The sequence below is a fragment of the Syzygium oleosum genome, unplaced genomic scaffold (genome assembly GCF_021117445.2).
Source record: "Syzygium oleosum isolate NSW1041296 unplaced genomic scaffold, Sole_v2.1 Sole_v2.26, whole genome shotgun sequence".
Taxonomy (NCBI): domain Eukaryota; kingdom Viridiplantae; phylum Streptophyta; class Magnoliopsida; order Myrtales; family Myrtaceae; genus Syzygium; species Syzygium oleosum.
Genome location: NW_026607510.1, coordinates 1,388,007 through 1,405,442, shown reverse-complemented (window position 1 = coordinate 1,405,442; position 17,436 = coordinate 1,388,007). Strand labels below are relative to the sequence as shown.

Sequence of the window (17,436 nt, the reverse complement as noted above, 5' to 3'; positions counted from 1 at the left end):
CGAATGGTTAATACCACGAAAAGCCTCAAACTGGTATGTCTATGATAAATTTGCCTTAAACTAATTTTTAACCACAAAAAATCCCATATTGGTATATTTGTGACAAATTTACTCTCCGTTAATTTTTATTAAATTTTACCATTAAATTTCTGAGTTGGATGACATGTAGTAGTTAACAGGTGTACCGGTTTGGGATTTTACCTCCATTTGTCACAAGTCTACCAGTTTGTGATTTTTCATTGTATTAATCAAATTTAACGGAAACTAACAAAGGGTAAAATTTGTCACAAATATACCAGTTTGAGATATTTTATGGTCAAAAAATTATTTTAGGGTAAATTCACAAATATATCAATTTGGGGTTTTTGTGATATAACCCTTTTACGGATGATGTGAAAGTTTAAGTTAAGCAACAACTTTTTTTTGGCTCGCTCTATTTCCATCCCCTTATTGATTCATGATACCCCTTTTATATTGAATTGACTAAATTATTCTTTGCGTGTCCCACTCTTGGTTTCATATTATTTCTTACATTTTTTTTCTTCTTTTTCTTAAGTTTTAATTTTCTAGAGACAAAATTACCCATACTCCTTTGAAACAACATTTATTAAGGGTAAATGTAGGGCTCACTCTTGATTTAACATTAATGCTTGCCTTTTTTTTCGGTTTTTTCCTTTTCTTTCTCCATTTGCAACAAAATTGGTGTACCTCTTTTCCAAAAAAATAGTTTATTTGGTGGATTACTGGCTAATTATTGTGTTTCTGACAAACAAAAACTAATTATTTTGTCAATGAGTAGTATATTTCTTTTTTTTTTACTAGGAAACTATTATTGAAAGAATAACTTAAGCACAAGTAAGAGGATAATCTTTGAGTAAATTGTGTACAACGAACACATCAACCACAATATTCAATCTTGGAGTAAATTCTCGTAAATTTGTACCAATAATCGAAGTCGAAAATTCATGATCATGAGGATAATATAGGGAAATAAAGTAAATAATTTGCAGATAAAACTAGCATTCTTTACTCCAATATATGATTAGTGCTTGCTTAGAGTATAATAATGGAGAATAAGTTCAGAAAAAGACAAACATAAAGGAAATGTTGAAATGTAATAAGTATGGAAGAGGCGGCTAGGGTTAAGGAAAGTTGTTTGGAAGGGATAAGGCAAGTTTTTCTTTCAGTAAATTTGTGAAAAAAAAGAAGAAGAAAAAAGGTAAGAAATAATTGTAATTAAGATTAGATAAGATTAGGATCAGTAAGAAAAAATGTAATCAATTCAATTTGATATGATATGTCGTGAGACAATAAAGAAATGAAAATAGCAGGTACCTTTTTGTTTACTTTATTTTCCTAAATTATCGTCTTGATTTTTGGGGGCCCACGATTTTTTATAAAATTAAATCCATGCAAATGTACAAGAAACCTATGAAGCACCGACATGTTTAGTCGGCCACTGTGTCGGTGTCGGACAAGTGTTGGTATCTGACACGCGGTCAACGTCCAGGACACGTCGCCGACACGCGAGTCCGGAATCCGACACGCACCCACCGTAACATATTGAAGCAGCTCCTCTGCTATTCCGACACTGCAAATGTAAGAAGGCAAGTTGAAGCAGCTCCTCTGCGCCAGCCTTTGCAGCTGGCTCTTATACATTTTCGCCGCCCCGATCCCCTCTCCCCCTACAACCGTCGGGCTCGTTCTCTCCCCCCTCCCCTCTCCCCGCCCTAGCTCACCGGTGGAGCGAGATCACGGCCTCGGCGGCCACATGCTAAGGGGAGGCGAAGAAGATGGCGGTGGCGGGGGCGGGCCCGGTGGGGCCGGATTGGGGACTGCAAGGCGGGGGGCAGGGTGGGCATCGCCGGGGGCAGGCGGCCGTAGAAAAGGGAGGGGAGGGATCGCCGTAGTTAGGGCTCGGTGGCTAGAGAGAGAAAGCGGGGGGAGGGGGAGGGGGAGTAGGGTTTGGTGGTATTAAAATAGGGGAGGAGTAAATTGTGTTGTTTTTTGTGTGGGGGAGTCAACTGAACGTTTAAGGCATGGACTTTTTTTTCCGATTTATTATTAAATGTTAAATTTATTGGTGGAATATGGATTTTTTTTTTCGACTTATTGTTAAATGTTAAATTTAATGGTGGAATGTGGATTATTTGTTGTTTTTCTCCAAATTTTATGGATTATTAGAATTGAGTGTAGTTGAATTTGTCAAATTAAAACAATGAATGTTATTTAAAAATGGTGGATTAATGTTTTTAGTGTAAATTCATTCTAGGCTCTTTTTTTTAATTATTTATTTATTATAGATTTGAAATAAATTAATTTATCATATATATATATAAAAGTATACATCTAATATATAACGTATTTCAGTGCGTCAAAATTCTCTATTATTTAAGAAATGACGTGTCGCGTGTTGGTGATACGTAACAAGAAACGTCAATGGGAAAGGAGATTGAAAGAGTCAATCGACGAATCCGAGGTTCATCTTGTCTTGCGGGAGGCGAATGGGCACCCACGTCACGTGCATGGTTAATCAACGTCATGCAATACGTCACCTCAGACAAGACGAGGATGTTTCTTTTTTAGTATTAAATAAGCTTGCCTTTGTATCTAATTAAGGTTTTTGTTGTTATTAATGACGTGAGGCCCAAGCAAAACGACCTTTTCTTGCCATTTTGACCGGGACTCGACACGGCTGCTCCCGGTTGCGTCAGCCTAAGGGCCCATTTGGTAACGTGTCAAACAGTAAAAATTTCTGTTTTTTTGTTTCTAGAAATAGTTTGGGAACAGAAATGCGTTTGGTAAACTTTTTGTTCCCGGACACATTTTTGCAAAAATTTGTGCCCAGAAACAGTTTTGGAAGAGAAACAAGAAGTAAAAAAAAGTTGTTTCTTGTTTCTCGGCATAATTTTGAGAATCAGTTTTTTTCTTCTTTTTCTTTTTTTTGTTTTCTTCTTTTTGTGTTGCTCTTCTTGGGTTGTGGCCGGTCGCTAGCGGCCGGCGACCAGCGACCGGCCACAGCCCAGGGCCGGTGAGGGCGTCACGGCCCTCGCCGGCCGCCGAGGGTCCCCTTGCCGCAAGGGGCGAGGGTGGACCCTCGCCGCCCGGGCGAGGCGGCTCACCGTCGGTCATGGCGAGGTCGGCCTCGCCCGGATCGAGTGAGGTCGAGCCTCGCCGTGGGTCGTGACGGTGAGGCTCGGCCTCTCCCAAATCTGGTGAGGCCGAGCCTCGCCGTCGCGACCCACGGCGGCCGACTCGCCGTGGGTCGCGACGGCGAGGCTCGGCCTCGCCGGAGGTCGGCTTCGCCGTGGGTCGCGACGGCGAGACTCGGCCTTTCCCAGATCCGGGCGAGGCCGAGCCTCGCCGTGGGTCGCGACGGCGAGGCCGGGCTCGCCCGATCTGGCGAGGCCGAGCCTCGCCATCGCGACCCACGCCTAGGTCGGCTTCGCGTGGGTCGCGACGGCGAGGCTCGGCCTCGCCAGATCTGGGCGAGGCCAAGCCTCGCCGTCGCGACCCATGGCGAGGCTCGGCCTCACCCGATCTGGGCGAGGCCGACCTCGCCATGACCGACGGGAGCCACCTCGCCTAGGCGGCGAGGGTCCAGCCCTCGCCCTCGCCGGCAAGGGGGACCCTCGCCTCCGCCGGCGGCTGGCGAGGGCCATGACGACCTCGCTGGCCTTGGGCTGTGGCCGGTCACCGGCCATGGCCAAGGAAGAGAGTGGGTAGAAAGAAAAAAAAATTTAAACAATTCAAAATATTATTAAAATATTATTAATAAAAAGAAATTTTGTGTAGTTACCAAACGCATTTTTGTTCTTTTCTATTCCAGGAATAGAAATTTTAGACAGTTACCAAACGCCTTCAAATGCTTAGAAATTGTTTCCGGGCACAGAATAAAAAAGAACCATTTCTGAGTAGAAATAGTTCCCCGGCATAGAAACATTGTCATGCACACCCTAATTAGACTTAAGCTTATGCTCACACCATGCACGCATTGACTATTGAGCCACGTGTCTTTATTATCTTTTGCTTTTCCCTTTTTTATTAAACGAAATCCGGCATTTTTGTAGGACTAATTTCAGAAAAAAAAAAAATTAACTTTATCCTAAGTGATAATTCCGATCCGAACTTTATTTTATTTCATAAAAAATCACTGATTTTCATTTAAATCCTAAATCTGGCAATTTGGAATGTGACACAAGAGAAATTATTTAGGTTTCGCCCATTTTAGTTTTTTGCATGATATCGGGACGGTGGAATCTCATTCATTTTTGTTATCAATGATGTGAGGCCGAAGCAAACACTTCTTCTAGCATCGACAAATAACTGGTCAGAGCACAAGCTTGAACATCACTGTATTTCCCTATTTTTCTATTTATCTACTCCCTTACATTGGATATATTTAATATTGATTGACCCGAAAAAAATGATACATTACTTGATTATATAAAACCCACATTGGATCATGCTTAATTATAAATTTGTTTGGCCAAGCATACTTAATTATTAGCGAGCCCCAAGCAAGCAACCTCATTGTCTTTGCCATCTCGTTAAGTGTCACTTTGACTAAAGCCCAATTGCATATGCGTTAAACCAATAAGACCCAATAATCATTCTGACGAAATTGAGGTCCTCTTAAGTTCGTTTGTTTCGTAAAAAATAAATGATTTGAAAAATATTTTTCTAAAAATTGATCGCTTATAAAAATGAATGAACGAAAAAACATTTCATTGTTCATGAAAATGATTAAATACAAATTGTTGTTGATAATAAAAACATTTTTCATTCATTTTCCGCAAAAACAAACACATCCTTAATTACTTGTTTTAGTTCCCTTTCTCGGAATCATTATGACCTGAAATTGCAATTTACAATAACCTTTGGTATATCAATTTACTAAAATGAAGGAGAGGATTAATGTCTCCTGCCTTATTCCATGCCCTCATCGCCACGATATATCTATTTGAATGTGCCTGTGTGTTTGATGAATATGAGTTCGTGTATATGATAAGCTGGGATTAATCACGATAAAGAAAGATAATGATGAACTAATATCACAATAAAACGTACTCTCCTAGCCTTGTTAAATGGATAATTAAGACTCGAGTTAAAGTTTGGATGAATGGCCCGACGTGGAATCATTTGGAATTTGTGGTGGTTAGACCAACACTCGTGGCATAAGTACGACTTCAACTAAAGGTTGGTTTTATTTTCTTATAGAATTCAATTCTTTTTTAGGTTAGGCAGGATTACATAAACTTATTATTATTTTTTTATTGATCATAAACTCAACAAAACAAAACTTAACACATAAACTTATTAAATTTGTTAAGTCTTTCATGGCGATAATGTTGGAAGATATGCGATATCATTGATATTATTTAGATTGAGATTAATATGCAAGGATCAAGTGGGATTGGATTTGAGTTGATTTTTTTTTCCTCCAAGTTTTATGGATTATTGGAATTGAATGTAGATGAATTTGTCAAATTAAAACAATGAATGATATTAAGAAATGATGGATTAATGTTTTTAGTGTCAATTTATTCTAGGCTCTTTTTTTATTATTTATTTATTTATGGATTTGAGTTAAATTAATTTATCATATATATATAAATATATACATTTACTATACAATATGTTCCAGTGTGTCGGAATTATCTATTTTTTAGAAATAACGTGTCTCGTATCATATCGTTTCGTGCGTCGCGTGTTGGTGCTACGTAGCAAGTAACGTCAATGGGAAAGGAGATTCAAAGAGTCAATAGACGGATCCGAGGTTCATCTTGTCTTGCGGTAGGCGAATGGACGCCCACGTCACGTGCGTGGGTCATCAACGTCATGCAATACGTCACCTAAGACAAGACGAGGATGTTTCTTTTTATTATTAAATAAGCTTGCCTTTGTATCTAATTAAGGGTTTGTTGTTATTAATGACGTGAGGCCCAAGCAAAACGACTTTTCTTGCCATTTTGAGCGGGACCAGACCGGCTGCTCCCGGTTGCGTCAGCCTAATTAGACTAAAGCTTATGCTCACACCATATACGCATTGACTATTGAGCCACGTGTCTTTATTATCTTTCACTTTTCCCTTTTTTATTAAATGAAATTCGGCATTTTTTTAGGTCTAATTCCACAAAAAAAAACATCAACTTTACCCTGAGTGACAATTCTGATCCGAACTTTATTTTATCTCATAAAAAATCACCAATTTTTAGTTAAATCCTAAATCTGACCCGAACAGTTTGAAAATGTTACATCACGGAAGCCATATTTGAGACTCGAGTAAAAGTTGGTTAAGACAATGATGAACTAATATCACAATAAAACAAAACTGTCCTAACCTTATTAAATGGATAATTAAGACTCGAGTTAAAATTCGGATGAAAGTCCCTACATGGAATCATTTGGAATTTGTGGTGGTTAGACCAACACTCGTGGCATAAGTACGTCTTCAACTAAAGTGTGGTTTTATTTCTTATAGAATTCAATTCATTTTTAGGTTAGGCCAGATTACATAAACTTATTAAATTTTTTGTGATCGATCATAAACTTAACAAAACAAAACTTAACACATAAACTTATTAAATTTGTTAAGTCTTTCATGGCGATAACATTGATCCTCAAGAAAATCATATTTTCTTCTGTCCCTGATCGGAGAAAATCTCCTCAAACCAATTTTCTAATTGAGCGAGTTACAAGAAATCACTTTTATTTATATTTAGTTAAATTTGCATGACGGCAATATTAATGTTTATAACCCACTAAGAGATTTGTGAGAAGGAATTTTTTCAATAAGAGATGAAGAAAAACACAGGCCATATAAATATTCGAGGAATCAATGAATGGTAAATATTTCTAACACGTCGGGCTCGTGCATTTTTTCTTACCTTGCTAATATCATGAAAAAGGATGCGGTGTTACCAAGTACCAATATATAAATATAGCTCCAGATATAAATCTTTCAGGAGAAAAACTTTTTTCTGCTCGTGGGATTTTAATCCCCAATGGATCCCTAATTTAGATTTTCCCATAGCCTTCCAAAGTGTTTGACTTTTGACCTTGTACTTGGCTTTGGTAACTTGTTGACTTTTGAGATATGATTGGTGTCCCCTAAACGAGCCACTCTCAAAGCGAGCAGTAATCATGCCATTTACGTTGCTTAATAGCACGAGTGATTTGATACTTTCATTACCCCAAAAATACTTGATATATTAGATATTTTAATGTGCAACCCTTGTCAAATGTGGTCAAAATCACACTACCTTCTAAAGTTGCTTGAGCTTCAAAGTAAAGCGGCCGAAAGTTATCAAACCATCCCCAGTTAATTCGCAGGAGACACTAGAATATCAGCTTTCTTTGACTTCTTTGCTATCTAGTGGGGTAGTTCATATAGCTACATATGTTTTAGTGATCTATAACCTATACTCATATAGCCGATTTGGCAAAGACCAAATGAGATGATTGGCCGAAAAAACGAAATTTAAATACTAACTCACAAATCATCACAACAGCCGATGAAAGTAAATGTGATTTTATTTCGAAGTTTGCGACTGGGTATACCAGTATAGACATGATATGAAAATACAATATGTTCGATAAAAAGAGAGGATTTCCTTGACATGGTCTTCGCTCGCCATTCTATGGATTCTATAGATGAGAAAGTTTCTGAGACCTGAGAGCCTTAAAAGGTAGATTGATGTGGTTAGGAAACTAGAACACGGTCACTCGAAAAGTCGAGATCAAGATCGTATTGCGGATACGTTTGGTTCAGCATTCCCAAGGGGCTTTCGGCCTCGAAAGCCCCTTGGGGAAATGCTGAGGCGTTTGGTAAACATTTCTAATGGGCTTTCGACCGAAAGCTAGATTGAGAATGCTGAAAGCTCAAGGCTAGCCAGACCAGCTTCGAGCTTTCGGCATTTGCCTAATGCTGAAAACCAATTTTTTTCTTTTCAAACTACCCTCACTGATTTTTTAATATTCCAATTTCGCCCCTCGTGACTGTTCATCTTTTTTGGGCTGAGGGCGGTTGGCCAGAACCGCCCGAGGCCAAATCGGGACGACGAAGTGCCGGTGAGGTCAACCAACCTTGGTGACAGCCGCCGGCGAGCCAGATCTGGCACCGGCGGCCGTAGCCCCTCGCCGGCGGCCATAGCATATCGCCGGCTCCGGTAAAGTGTAAGTTTTTTTTTCTTAATAAAAAAAATCTCAAAACTTTTTGCAAAATAAGATTTGACAAACACTACTTGGTTCAAAATAACTTTACAAATGATTTTTTACCGAACGCAATTTGCATTTTCCTGAAATGCTTTAAGTTAAAATATATTTGCATTCTCCTAAAATTCATTGAGAATGCTGAACTAAACGCACCCTATGATATATTTGTTTTGGATTTTTTACCAAAGGAAATTAAGGATTGGACTCAATGAAGGGCAAAAAGGCAAGGGGGAGATTCTGCTCCAATCCTTACCAAAAAAAAAAAAAAAAAAAGGCAAGGGGGAGCGACGGTCAAGGAGTCGCAAGAGATCATATAATTACTGTTACTCCCCCTCCTCCTCTACACACTAGTCGAGTAAAAGACAAGTTAGCTGACGGACGCCATGACAAAACCCAAGAGTTCCCCCCCCGGCGCACGCGTCGGTCTCCGATTGACTGTCTCGGCTGCGCTCGCCACCTGTTGCTGAAGAAGCTTCAGGTCGTTGTTGCCCTGTCGTGCCTGCCCTCCTCCCCACGTTTTCCATCCAGATACACTGCGACCTGTCGTTGTCCTCACGTGTCTGAATTCCCACCACCCCCCCGTTTAAAGAAAGCAAGAGCGAAAAAAGAAATTCAAAGAGTTCGTGCCTCTATATATACACCCCTGGTCGGCTCGTGTTTCTGTGTGGATTCGAGTTCAAAAGTTGAACGAGTTCAAAGCTTGGAAGTGAACAGGAACAGAGTCTTGACAGGGTTGAAGAAGAGGGAGAAGATGAAGACGGCGCAATTGGAGTTGCCGGCGGGGTTCAGGTTCCACCCCACGGACGACGAGCTGGTGAACCATTACTTGATCCGCAAGTGCGCTTCCCACCCCATCTCCGTCTCCATCATCGCCGAGATCGATCTCTACAAGTTCGACCCTTGGGACCTTCCAGGTACTTTGACACGCTCCCTCCCTTCCTCTGCTTCTACAGGCTCTGTTCCTGAACAGTTTCCGTTTCTGCTTGTGTTCATTTTGGTGAATCATCCCATTCTCTGAAATGGGTCGGCGAGTATTGCCACTCTTTTGGGTGGTTTTGTTGTGAAAATTTCGTTCTTTATTTGGATTTGCCACTGTAAGACGAAATTGTATTCCTCTAGTTCATATCTGATGCCTCTAGGGAGGTCCGATGTTTGGCAGTTTGAACTTTTCATTTTGACATGTTAGTCAAAAAAGGGGGTTGATTTCTTCATTTGCTTTCTCGTTGTCACGGATCGAGCATGATGGTTTTGACTGTGATTTTTTACTTTTCAAGATCTCGTGTGAATTTGAAACAATTTGGTTGTCTGCTGAGGGTCATGATTTCTGATGGAGTTTGGCTTGGAATTGCAGAAATGGCTCTCTACGGCGAAAAAGAATGGTACTTCTTTTCTCCGAGGGACCGCAAGTATCCCAACGGGTCACGGCCAAACCGGGCAGCTGGAACCGGGTATTGGAAGGCAACCGGGGCTGATAAGCCGATCGGCCGCCCGAAGACGCTCGGCATAAAAAAGGCGCTAGTGTTTTACGCCGGGAAAGCTCCGAGAGGAGTAAAGACCAATTGGATCATGCACGAGTATCGCCTCGCCAATGTCGATCGATCCGCCGGCAAGAAGAAGAACAACAGGAGGGTAATTACTTTCTTTCCCTTCTTGTCACTGTTTTTGGTATTCCCGCACATGTAATTGGACGAGTTCGTAAACGAAACTCAACGATTAACATCGATATTTGCCATTATTGCAGCTTGATGATTGGGTTCTATGCCGGATATACAACAAGAAGGGCACCATAGAGAAGCATTTCTCCTCCGCACACAGTAAAACGGAAGACTTCCCCGAAATGGAGACCAAACCGCAGATTGTTATGCCGGCGGCCCTGAACCCATTCACGCCTCCCCAATATGGGCATTCGCCAATGACTACAGATCACATGTACATGGACTCGTCGGAGTCGTTGCCGAGGCTGCACACGGATTCTAGCTGCTCGGAGCACGTGGTGTCCCCGAACTTGGCGTGGGAGAAGGAAGTGCAGAGCGAGGCGAAGTGGGGCGATTGGGAGAGGGCCCTCGATTTCCAGTTCGGTTCAATCGACGACTTCTTGGACGATGCGTTCTCGCAAGGGCAGTATCAGTTGGATCAGTTCGCGCCTCTTCAGGACATGTCCATGTACTTGCAGAAGCCATTTTGAACGAGTCCGTTGAGGAACGCAGAAGTCGGATTTTCCTTACATAGTGGCCTGAACCATGGTTGCTTCACATTGAAATTGCATGATCCACCTTGCATGGTGATCATTCAAGACAATCTCTGTCTTGGACAAATTGCTCATTTGGGGCTACAGACCAGAGTTAGTCCTAGGATTTTCATAGGGTTTGCCAGAGAGAGAGAGAAGCAAGTGTTGAGGTGCATCCAGTAGCACAGTGAAAACAATTTGTACAGTTAGTGTTTAGAATCGTCTCCTGTAAATGTCCAATGAAAAAGTCTCTAGGGAAATTGTTTGCTGTAAAAGTATAGCAACATTGTTTCAGTATTTTATTTAGTGAAAGATTATTTCAATTTTCATTGTTGTCTTTAATTCAATTGAAAGGAGTTTTTTTTCGTGGTCGAGCAATTGAAAGGAGTTCAAAAGGGGCATTCCCGTGGTCCATTGAGAGATGCGTTCTCGAGTCATAACGGGTCGTAATTTTGTTAAAATAATATAAAATTGGTTGTTGAAGATTTTGAGCATGTGGGTTGCTGGGTTCTATATTGGGTTGTTAGTAAGGAAAAGAGGACCTCTTGTTGGTTTTGTCAAAGAACGTGAAGTTTCACCAATTGTCAAAAGCAGCCGCTCGAAAGATTTTCATGCCTATTGGCTCATTAACGTGTGTTTTTTGTGTTGACATTTTGTCCTTAGGATAAGAACTAGAAGTGGGTGGGCTGTTTGTCTTCGTCATTAAATGTATTTTAGGTGTTTAGCTGTTGTGGGTGTTGTATATATCTATCGAAACCAAGGAAAAGCATTCTAAGAACAATTTCTCCCTCCAATTTTGTGCCCTTATTCTTCTTTTTTTTTTTTGGTCGAATCGTGCCCTTATTCCAAATTACAAATTTTTATCATTATTATTTTGATTCCAACTATGACACAAAATTTTAAAGGTTTTACTATTAACGGGCGAGATTTACGAACAGTATTGTGGGAATATTTGTGAAAAAGTGGAAAAGCAGTTACAATCACAGATTGGAAGCCGGAAAAAATTGGATATTTCTTCGACCAAAGGTCATTATTTTTGCCTCCTTTATGCCCATACGTCGAGAGATTGCTCATAAATACGATCATTCAAAATGCTAAAGACACGGTTTAAAAGATCGGTACACCTAATATCATGACAATCTCCCGTCGGGTAATTCAAATACGGAAAAAGAAAATATAGATGAGGAATGTGGAATAATGTGAAGAAAGATATTAATTAAATGAATGGATGGATGGAATAAAGCACATGGTTCATTTCACTTGGACCAAACCACACTTTCCATGTAAAAGGTAAAGTATGTGGTCCATGATGCGACGCTTTTGAGGCAAACTTTCACCATCCATTAACGTTAGTGTCTCTGTTAACCAGCGCAAACGACACCGACGGCCGGCGTGATTCGTGTCCCTTGCGGATCGCGTGCGTCGGCCACACACATCTCGATCTCCCAAGTTTCTTTTTTTTTTTTTTATGGGACTTACCGACGTGGGGCGACATGTCCATTTTATCGAGCACTTCCTCGTGCCATCATCCATGCCACGTCGGCCGGTCGGGTAAAAAGACGATTAGCGACAAGAAGACTCGATCTCACCGATCAAATCTGGGTACTGGAAAAAGTCGGATATTCTACAAGACACGTAGAATAAAAGCATACCTAAGTCTAGTTTTCTTTAAAGAATTGAACTTTAATAATTTATCGGCTACTCGAAATAAATATATATAAAATTTATAAAATGTTACGTGATAACCTCTCTTTTTTTTTGGTAAGTGCACTGGAAGTACTAAAATTTGTCACGAAAGTGCAATTAAACTTTAAAACTTTCAACAAGTGCAATCAAGTCCTAAAACTTGTCAAATTTGTGCAATTAAGTTGTTTTGTTAACTTCGTCCATTTCGGCTAATAGAAAATGTTACTGTGGGTTTTTTTTAATTATTTCTCTCTCCTACGTAGCACTGACATGGCTAAAAATGAAACATAAGGCTAAAAGAACGTCGTTTTGATCAAAATCTATTTTTTATTAGTTATTTTGTTTAAATTAAATGAATAAATAAGCTAAATTAAAAAAATTAAAAATTAAAAAAAAAAAGGAAGAAGAAGGGCACGGCCAGAAAAGGCCGGCGATGGTTGGGGTTGGCTGACCAACGGTCGGCGAGGATCAGGCGGAGGGCACGGCTAGATCTGGGTGGGGGTCGCCGACCACTGATCGAGGCCCAACGACCCTCGTTAACCGCCGGCTCGCCATCCCCAACCATCGCCAAGTCTTTCTGGTAATGGTGAGGCGGTAGCGTGGCCCTCGCCAGTTTTGCCTTCTTCCTCTTGCTCCTCCTCCTCCTTCTTTTATTTATTTATTTGTTTTAAATTTAGCTTAATTTTTAATTTAATTTAAATAGAACACTTACTAAAAATTGGTTTTTGGCCAAAACAATATCGTTTTAACCTTAAATTTTTTGTTTCAGTCACATCAACATTTTTCGTTATCTAAGTTGGACTGAGTTAACATAAGGACTCGATTGCACTAATTTGATAAATTTTATGACTTGATCACACATTAGTTAAATTTTAGGACTCAATTATACATTCATGATAAATTTTAAAACTTTTAGCGCACTTATCCATTTTTTCTCGTGTCCTTTCGGCTGGCTGTGGAAATAAAGGGGCCCGCGAAGTTTTGCGGGGGATATTTCCCGTGATTACTATTTACTAATGATAGCGATGAGGATTAATCGATTGATTAATTAATAAAATAAAATAAATCAATTTATCGAGTGTGGGGAAAGGAGATTCAGATTCGCCCCGACGAATACGGCGGTTCTTGTTCCTTTGTGGTGGCGGTGGTGGTGGGGGAAGGGGGGCAGCATCGACGCAGCTTCCGAATCCTCGACGTCATGCAAGGCGTCACTTGGGGCAAGACAACGACCTCCGTTCCTATCGCGGCCAGAACCTTCCACGCCTCCTTTTTTTTTAATCTTTCCAAAGAAGAAGGATTAAAAAGAAGAAGAAGAAGAAGAAGAAGAAGAAGAACGGATCGATAATTATCTGGTTATGTAAATGGTGGCGGTTGTTTATTGACCAGGACTAGGCTGCTCTTGATTGTGTCAGCCTGAATGGGACCAAGTCTTCCTGCTTACGACATATATATATTCAAACCAAAATATCTGACAATGTGTTTTTTTTTTAAATTAATATCTGATCGAAATACTCTATACTGATATACTCGCGACAAAAAAACCCAGACTGATACACCTGTAGCAAATTTACCATTGTTAGTTTCCGTTAAATTTTACCGTCAAATTGTTGAGCCGGATGAGTTTAGAGTTTTTTCCCATTTGTTTGTTATGAATTTACCAATTTATGATTTTTCGTGGTATTAATCCAATTTAAAGGAGGGTAAATTTGTCACTAATGTTACTAATTTGACGTTTTGGTGGTCAAAAAATTAGTTTGGAGTAAATTTGTCACCAGCCTGGGGTTTTTGGTTGAATTAACCTTTTTGTTTTTTTATCAATTCTTACTTTTTTGTTTTTTCCACTCGATCAAAATAATACTATTTATACTTCTTTTTAAAATCTACAATACTTACATTTTCACAAAATGTAATTTTCTTTTCTTTTAGAAATTTTAATAATACTTTTAGTGTTGACGAGAAAGCAAAAAGGCTTTTATTTCATCCTAAACAGGAGAAAGTATTTTATAAGAAATAAACTTATTGCATTGATATCAATTTAGTCTATCCGATCAATTTTTGTTGAAAATCGCCGACGTGAACACCGGATGTCCGATATGGCGCGGTCGGTGCTGACGTGGATATATTTTGATAATATTTAAAAAAAATTTACAATTTTTTATGATTTTTTTTCTTTTTTCTTTCTATTTGCTTTGGGAGGCTGAGGGCCGGCAAGGGTTGCCAGCAACCTTCGCTAGAGGCCACGACGATCGAGCTGAACTATTCTTTCCCACAAAAGATGTAGTACGTGGAGGGCCGTCCTCGTCGGATCTAGCAAGGGCTCGCCTGGGCGAGGGTCAGGCGGCGACCCTTGCCGGCCCTCGGCCAAAACAAAAATAAAGAGAAGAAAAGAAAAAAGAAAAAAACCATAAAAATTATAAAAATTTTAAAATATTACTAAACATGTCCACGTCAGCACCGACCACAGCACATAGGATGACTAGCATTTACGTCAGCGATTTCCAGCCAAATTGGCCAAATGGACTCAATTAACACAAATGCTAAATGTTTAAATCTAAATTGGTCTAATCAAAATGTTTATGACTGAATTTGTACAAATGCAATAGGTTTATAACTTCTTCTTTTTTATACTTTTCCCTCCTAAACAAATAGGCCTATCGTTCCTTATTTCGCACGACTTTTTGCAAAATTGGCAGCAATCTCACTAATTTTTTCATGACATCGAAAAAAAAAGAGATCTCGACTTCTCAATTTACTCGCCACTGAATTTGACCTGATTCAACTAGAATCTTTAAATCGATCGGTCTCTCTTGATTTTGTCATCCGAGGTTCGAATATACAAAAAACAGTCGTGGCTCTCTCTTGGTTCCGATATCAATTACGACCCGATTGCGGGGGGAAGAAGATCGATTCCCTGGACTTCAAAGGTCGTACGCTTTAGGTTCTCTAAATTACCAAGGAGATATGGTTTTTGCTTACTCTTCTTTACTCTTCTTTACTACTGCGACGGGTCGTTTTGCTGGCTAGCGACAGAGATGGCGTCGTAAATGCACACGTGCGTACTCGTGTCGAAATCGGACCCCGTTTCGTCACGGCGAAGGTCAACCCACTGCGTTGAATGGTTTTCCAGAGTCAGCTTGAAACGGCTCCGACGAATCACGTGGGTTGGTACGAGGGGCATGAAGGTCATTTGGGAAATAATAGGTCCCGTAAATTCAGAGCTAGAAATGTGCGCTTCAAAATGCCTTACTTATTCGAATATTCCGCTAGCATTTGTGGACTACTTTATAGATAATATGCTTGTCTTGCTAGTAGCTTGACAAACAATTTGAGGGATAATTACCAAAAATTTTTTTTTACTAAACTTATTATACGAATGTCATTTCAATAGCGACCTTTGAATTTGACAAATTTAATTTTAAACCGTTTAACAATTTGCTAATGTAGTCATTTCAGCTGATTTTGGCCGGAAAATGCTAATGTGGACGTCAACGTTCCTACTAGCCTGCCGTCCTACATGGCACAGCCGGTGTGGATGTTGATAATTTTTAAAAATTTTGGTAATGTTTCTGAATTTTTTTTTCAATTTTCTTTCTTTTGCCTGTTTTGACTGAGGGTCAACAGCCATCTCCTGTGGCCAGCCACCTCCGTCTGCCACAGTTGAGGCTATAGACCGGCGGAGGGAAATAAAAAAAGAAAAAGAAAAAGGAAAGAAGATAGAAAAGACAAGGAAAACAAAGAAAAAAAGGACAAAAATTCAAAAAAATTAAAAAAAATTAAAGAAATTGCGAAACTGTCTACATCAGCGCTGGTCATACCACAAGATGGTTAGTACTCTCATTAGCGATTTCCGAGCAAAATTGGCTGGAAGGACTACTTGGACAAATTGTCAAATGGTGTAGAACTAAATTGATCAAATTAAAAGGTTTATAATTGAATTGGCATCCGGACAATAAATTTATGATTTTTTTGATAATTTTCCTAATAATTTAATGCACCATCCAAGGATATGAGTACAAAAATCCGACTATCTAGAAACCCCACGAGACACCTTGCAAATTTTATGTACTAGTAATGTCCAGACCTTTGACCTGTGCAAGTGACCCAACTCAAAGCAATTTGTATGCAGGTGATGGCATTTGAACAGGTGACCTACTGTTTACGAGTTGAAAATTGCCCAACGTCCCTAGTCATGCAAATCTCGAGGGAATTAGTTGATGCACCATTTTTGCTTAAGTTGTAAGTGTATTTATCTTTCTTATTCAACATCTGGGTTCTAATCACTACATTTGTGCATTCTCTCAAGCCACTCCAAATAGAACAGGCACGTGTCTTCAGTATTTTCTCGATGAATGGGATGAAGAATTATTTGAGCGCTCAAAGAGCTTTAGACACCTCATTCATGTAAAACAAATAACAAGGTAAATGATTTTTTTTTGGAATAGTTAATCCTAAGATGGAGTTTTTTTTTGTCAGTCCTATCTCTAATTCTCCTCACTTTCTAATTTTTGCTCTGCCTCTTATAGAGCGTGGGAGTCAAATCCCGCACATGTGATACTAGCGTCCCCACCTCCTAATCTCTTTACCAGTAGGGCCGTATGCCTAGGCAATTCTAAGAGGTTTACAAGGTCTATTTTTCGATCAAACCCTACTGTTTTTTAAATCTTAATTAATATATACTCAACCCCATTCTTTTTTGTAAGTGGCTTAAACTTTGTTCGCCGTGAGGACAAACACAATGCCGCTAATATGTCGAATCTATCTAATAAAGCTCTAGCATTTAGAAATCGAATATGCTCAACTAAAGAACCATTTTGGTCCCACAATGTGATAATCACACATGGCCATGGGGAAGACTACAATAATGAAAATACTTGAGACGTACCCAATACATACATATAGAATGAGATTCCATTGCCCGACGAAATAAAGTTTTACCCAAGGATGGTTGCTCTTCCCGAGAAGAGGGGAGTAAGGGTTTGATTTCATTTCTTTTCTTTAGGCAATAATGGGCGCGCTATATTACAGAGGAATAAAAAGGGCATAATTTAGGGCTTCGTTTGTTTCGTGAAAAATGAGTAATTTGGAAAATATTATTCTAAAAATGATCGTTTATATCACTCACAAAGATGAATTTACGAAATTATTTTCATCGCCTACGAAAATGTTTAGAAGTAAAATGCTGTCAATAATGAAATTTTTTTCATTAACTAAGTATTTCAAGCGATATAAATAATTAATTTTAGGAAAATATTTTTTTAATTTTTTTTTGCGTGAAACAAATGGGACTAAGTTCCCTCTTTTATTTT

The 17,436-nt window shown here is 39.5% G+C and overlaps 1 protein-coding gene across 1 annotated transcript; it reads left to right on the top strand.

Moving 5' to 3' along the window:
* The first annotated feature begins 8,855 nt into the window (after nt 1–8,855).
* On the top strand, nt 8,856–10,773 carry LOC115682607 (NAC domain-containing protein 2-like). The gene is made up of 3 exons (XM_030606877.2): nt 8,856–9,131; nt 9,569–9,846; nt 9,959–10,773. The coding sequence occupies exons 1-3, from the start codon at nt 8,969–8,971 to the stop codon at nt 10,400–10,402; spliced, it is 885 nt and encodes a 294-aa protein (XP_030462737.1). The 5' UTR covers nt 8,856–8,968; the 3' UTR covers nt 10,403–10,773.
* Nucleotides 10,774–17,436: the final 6,663 nt, after the last annotated feature.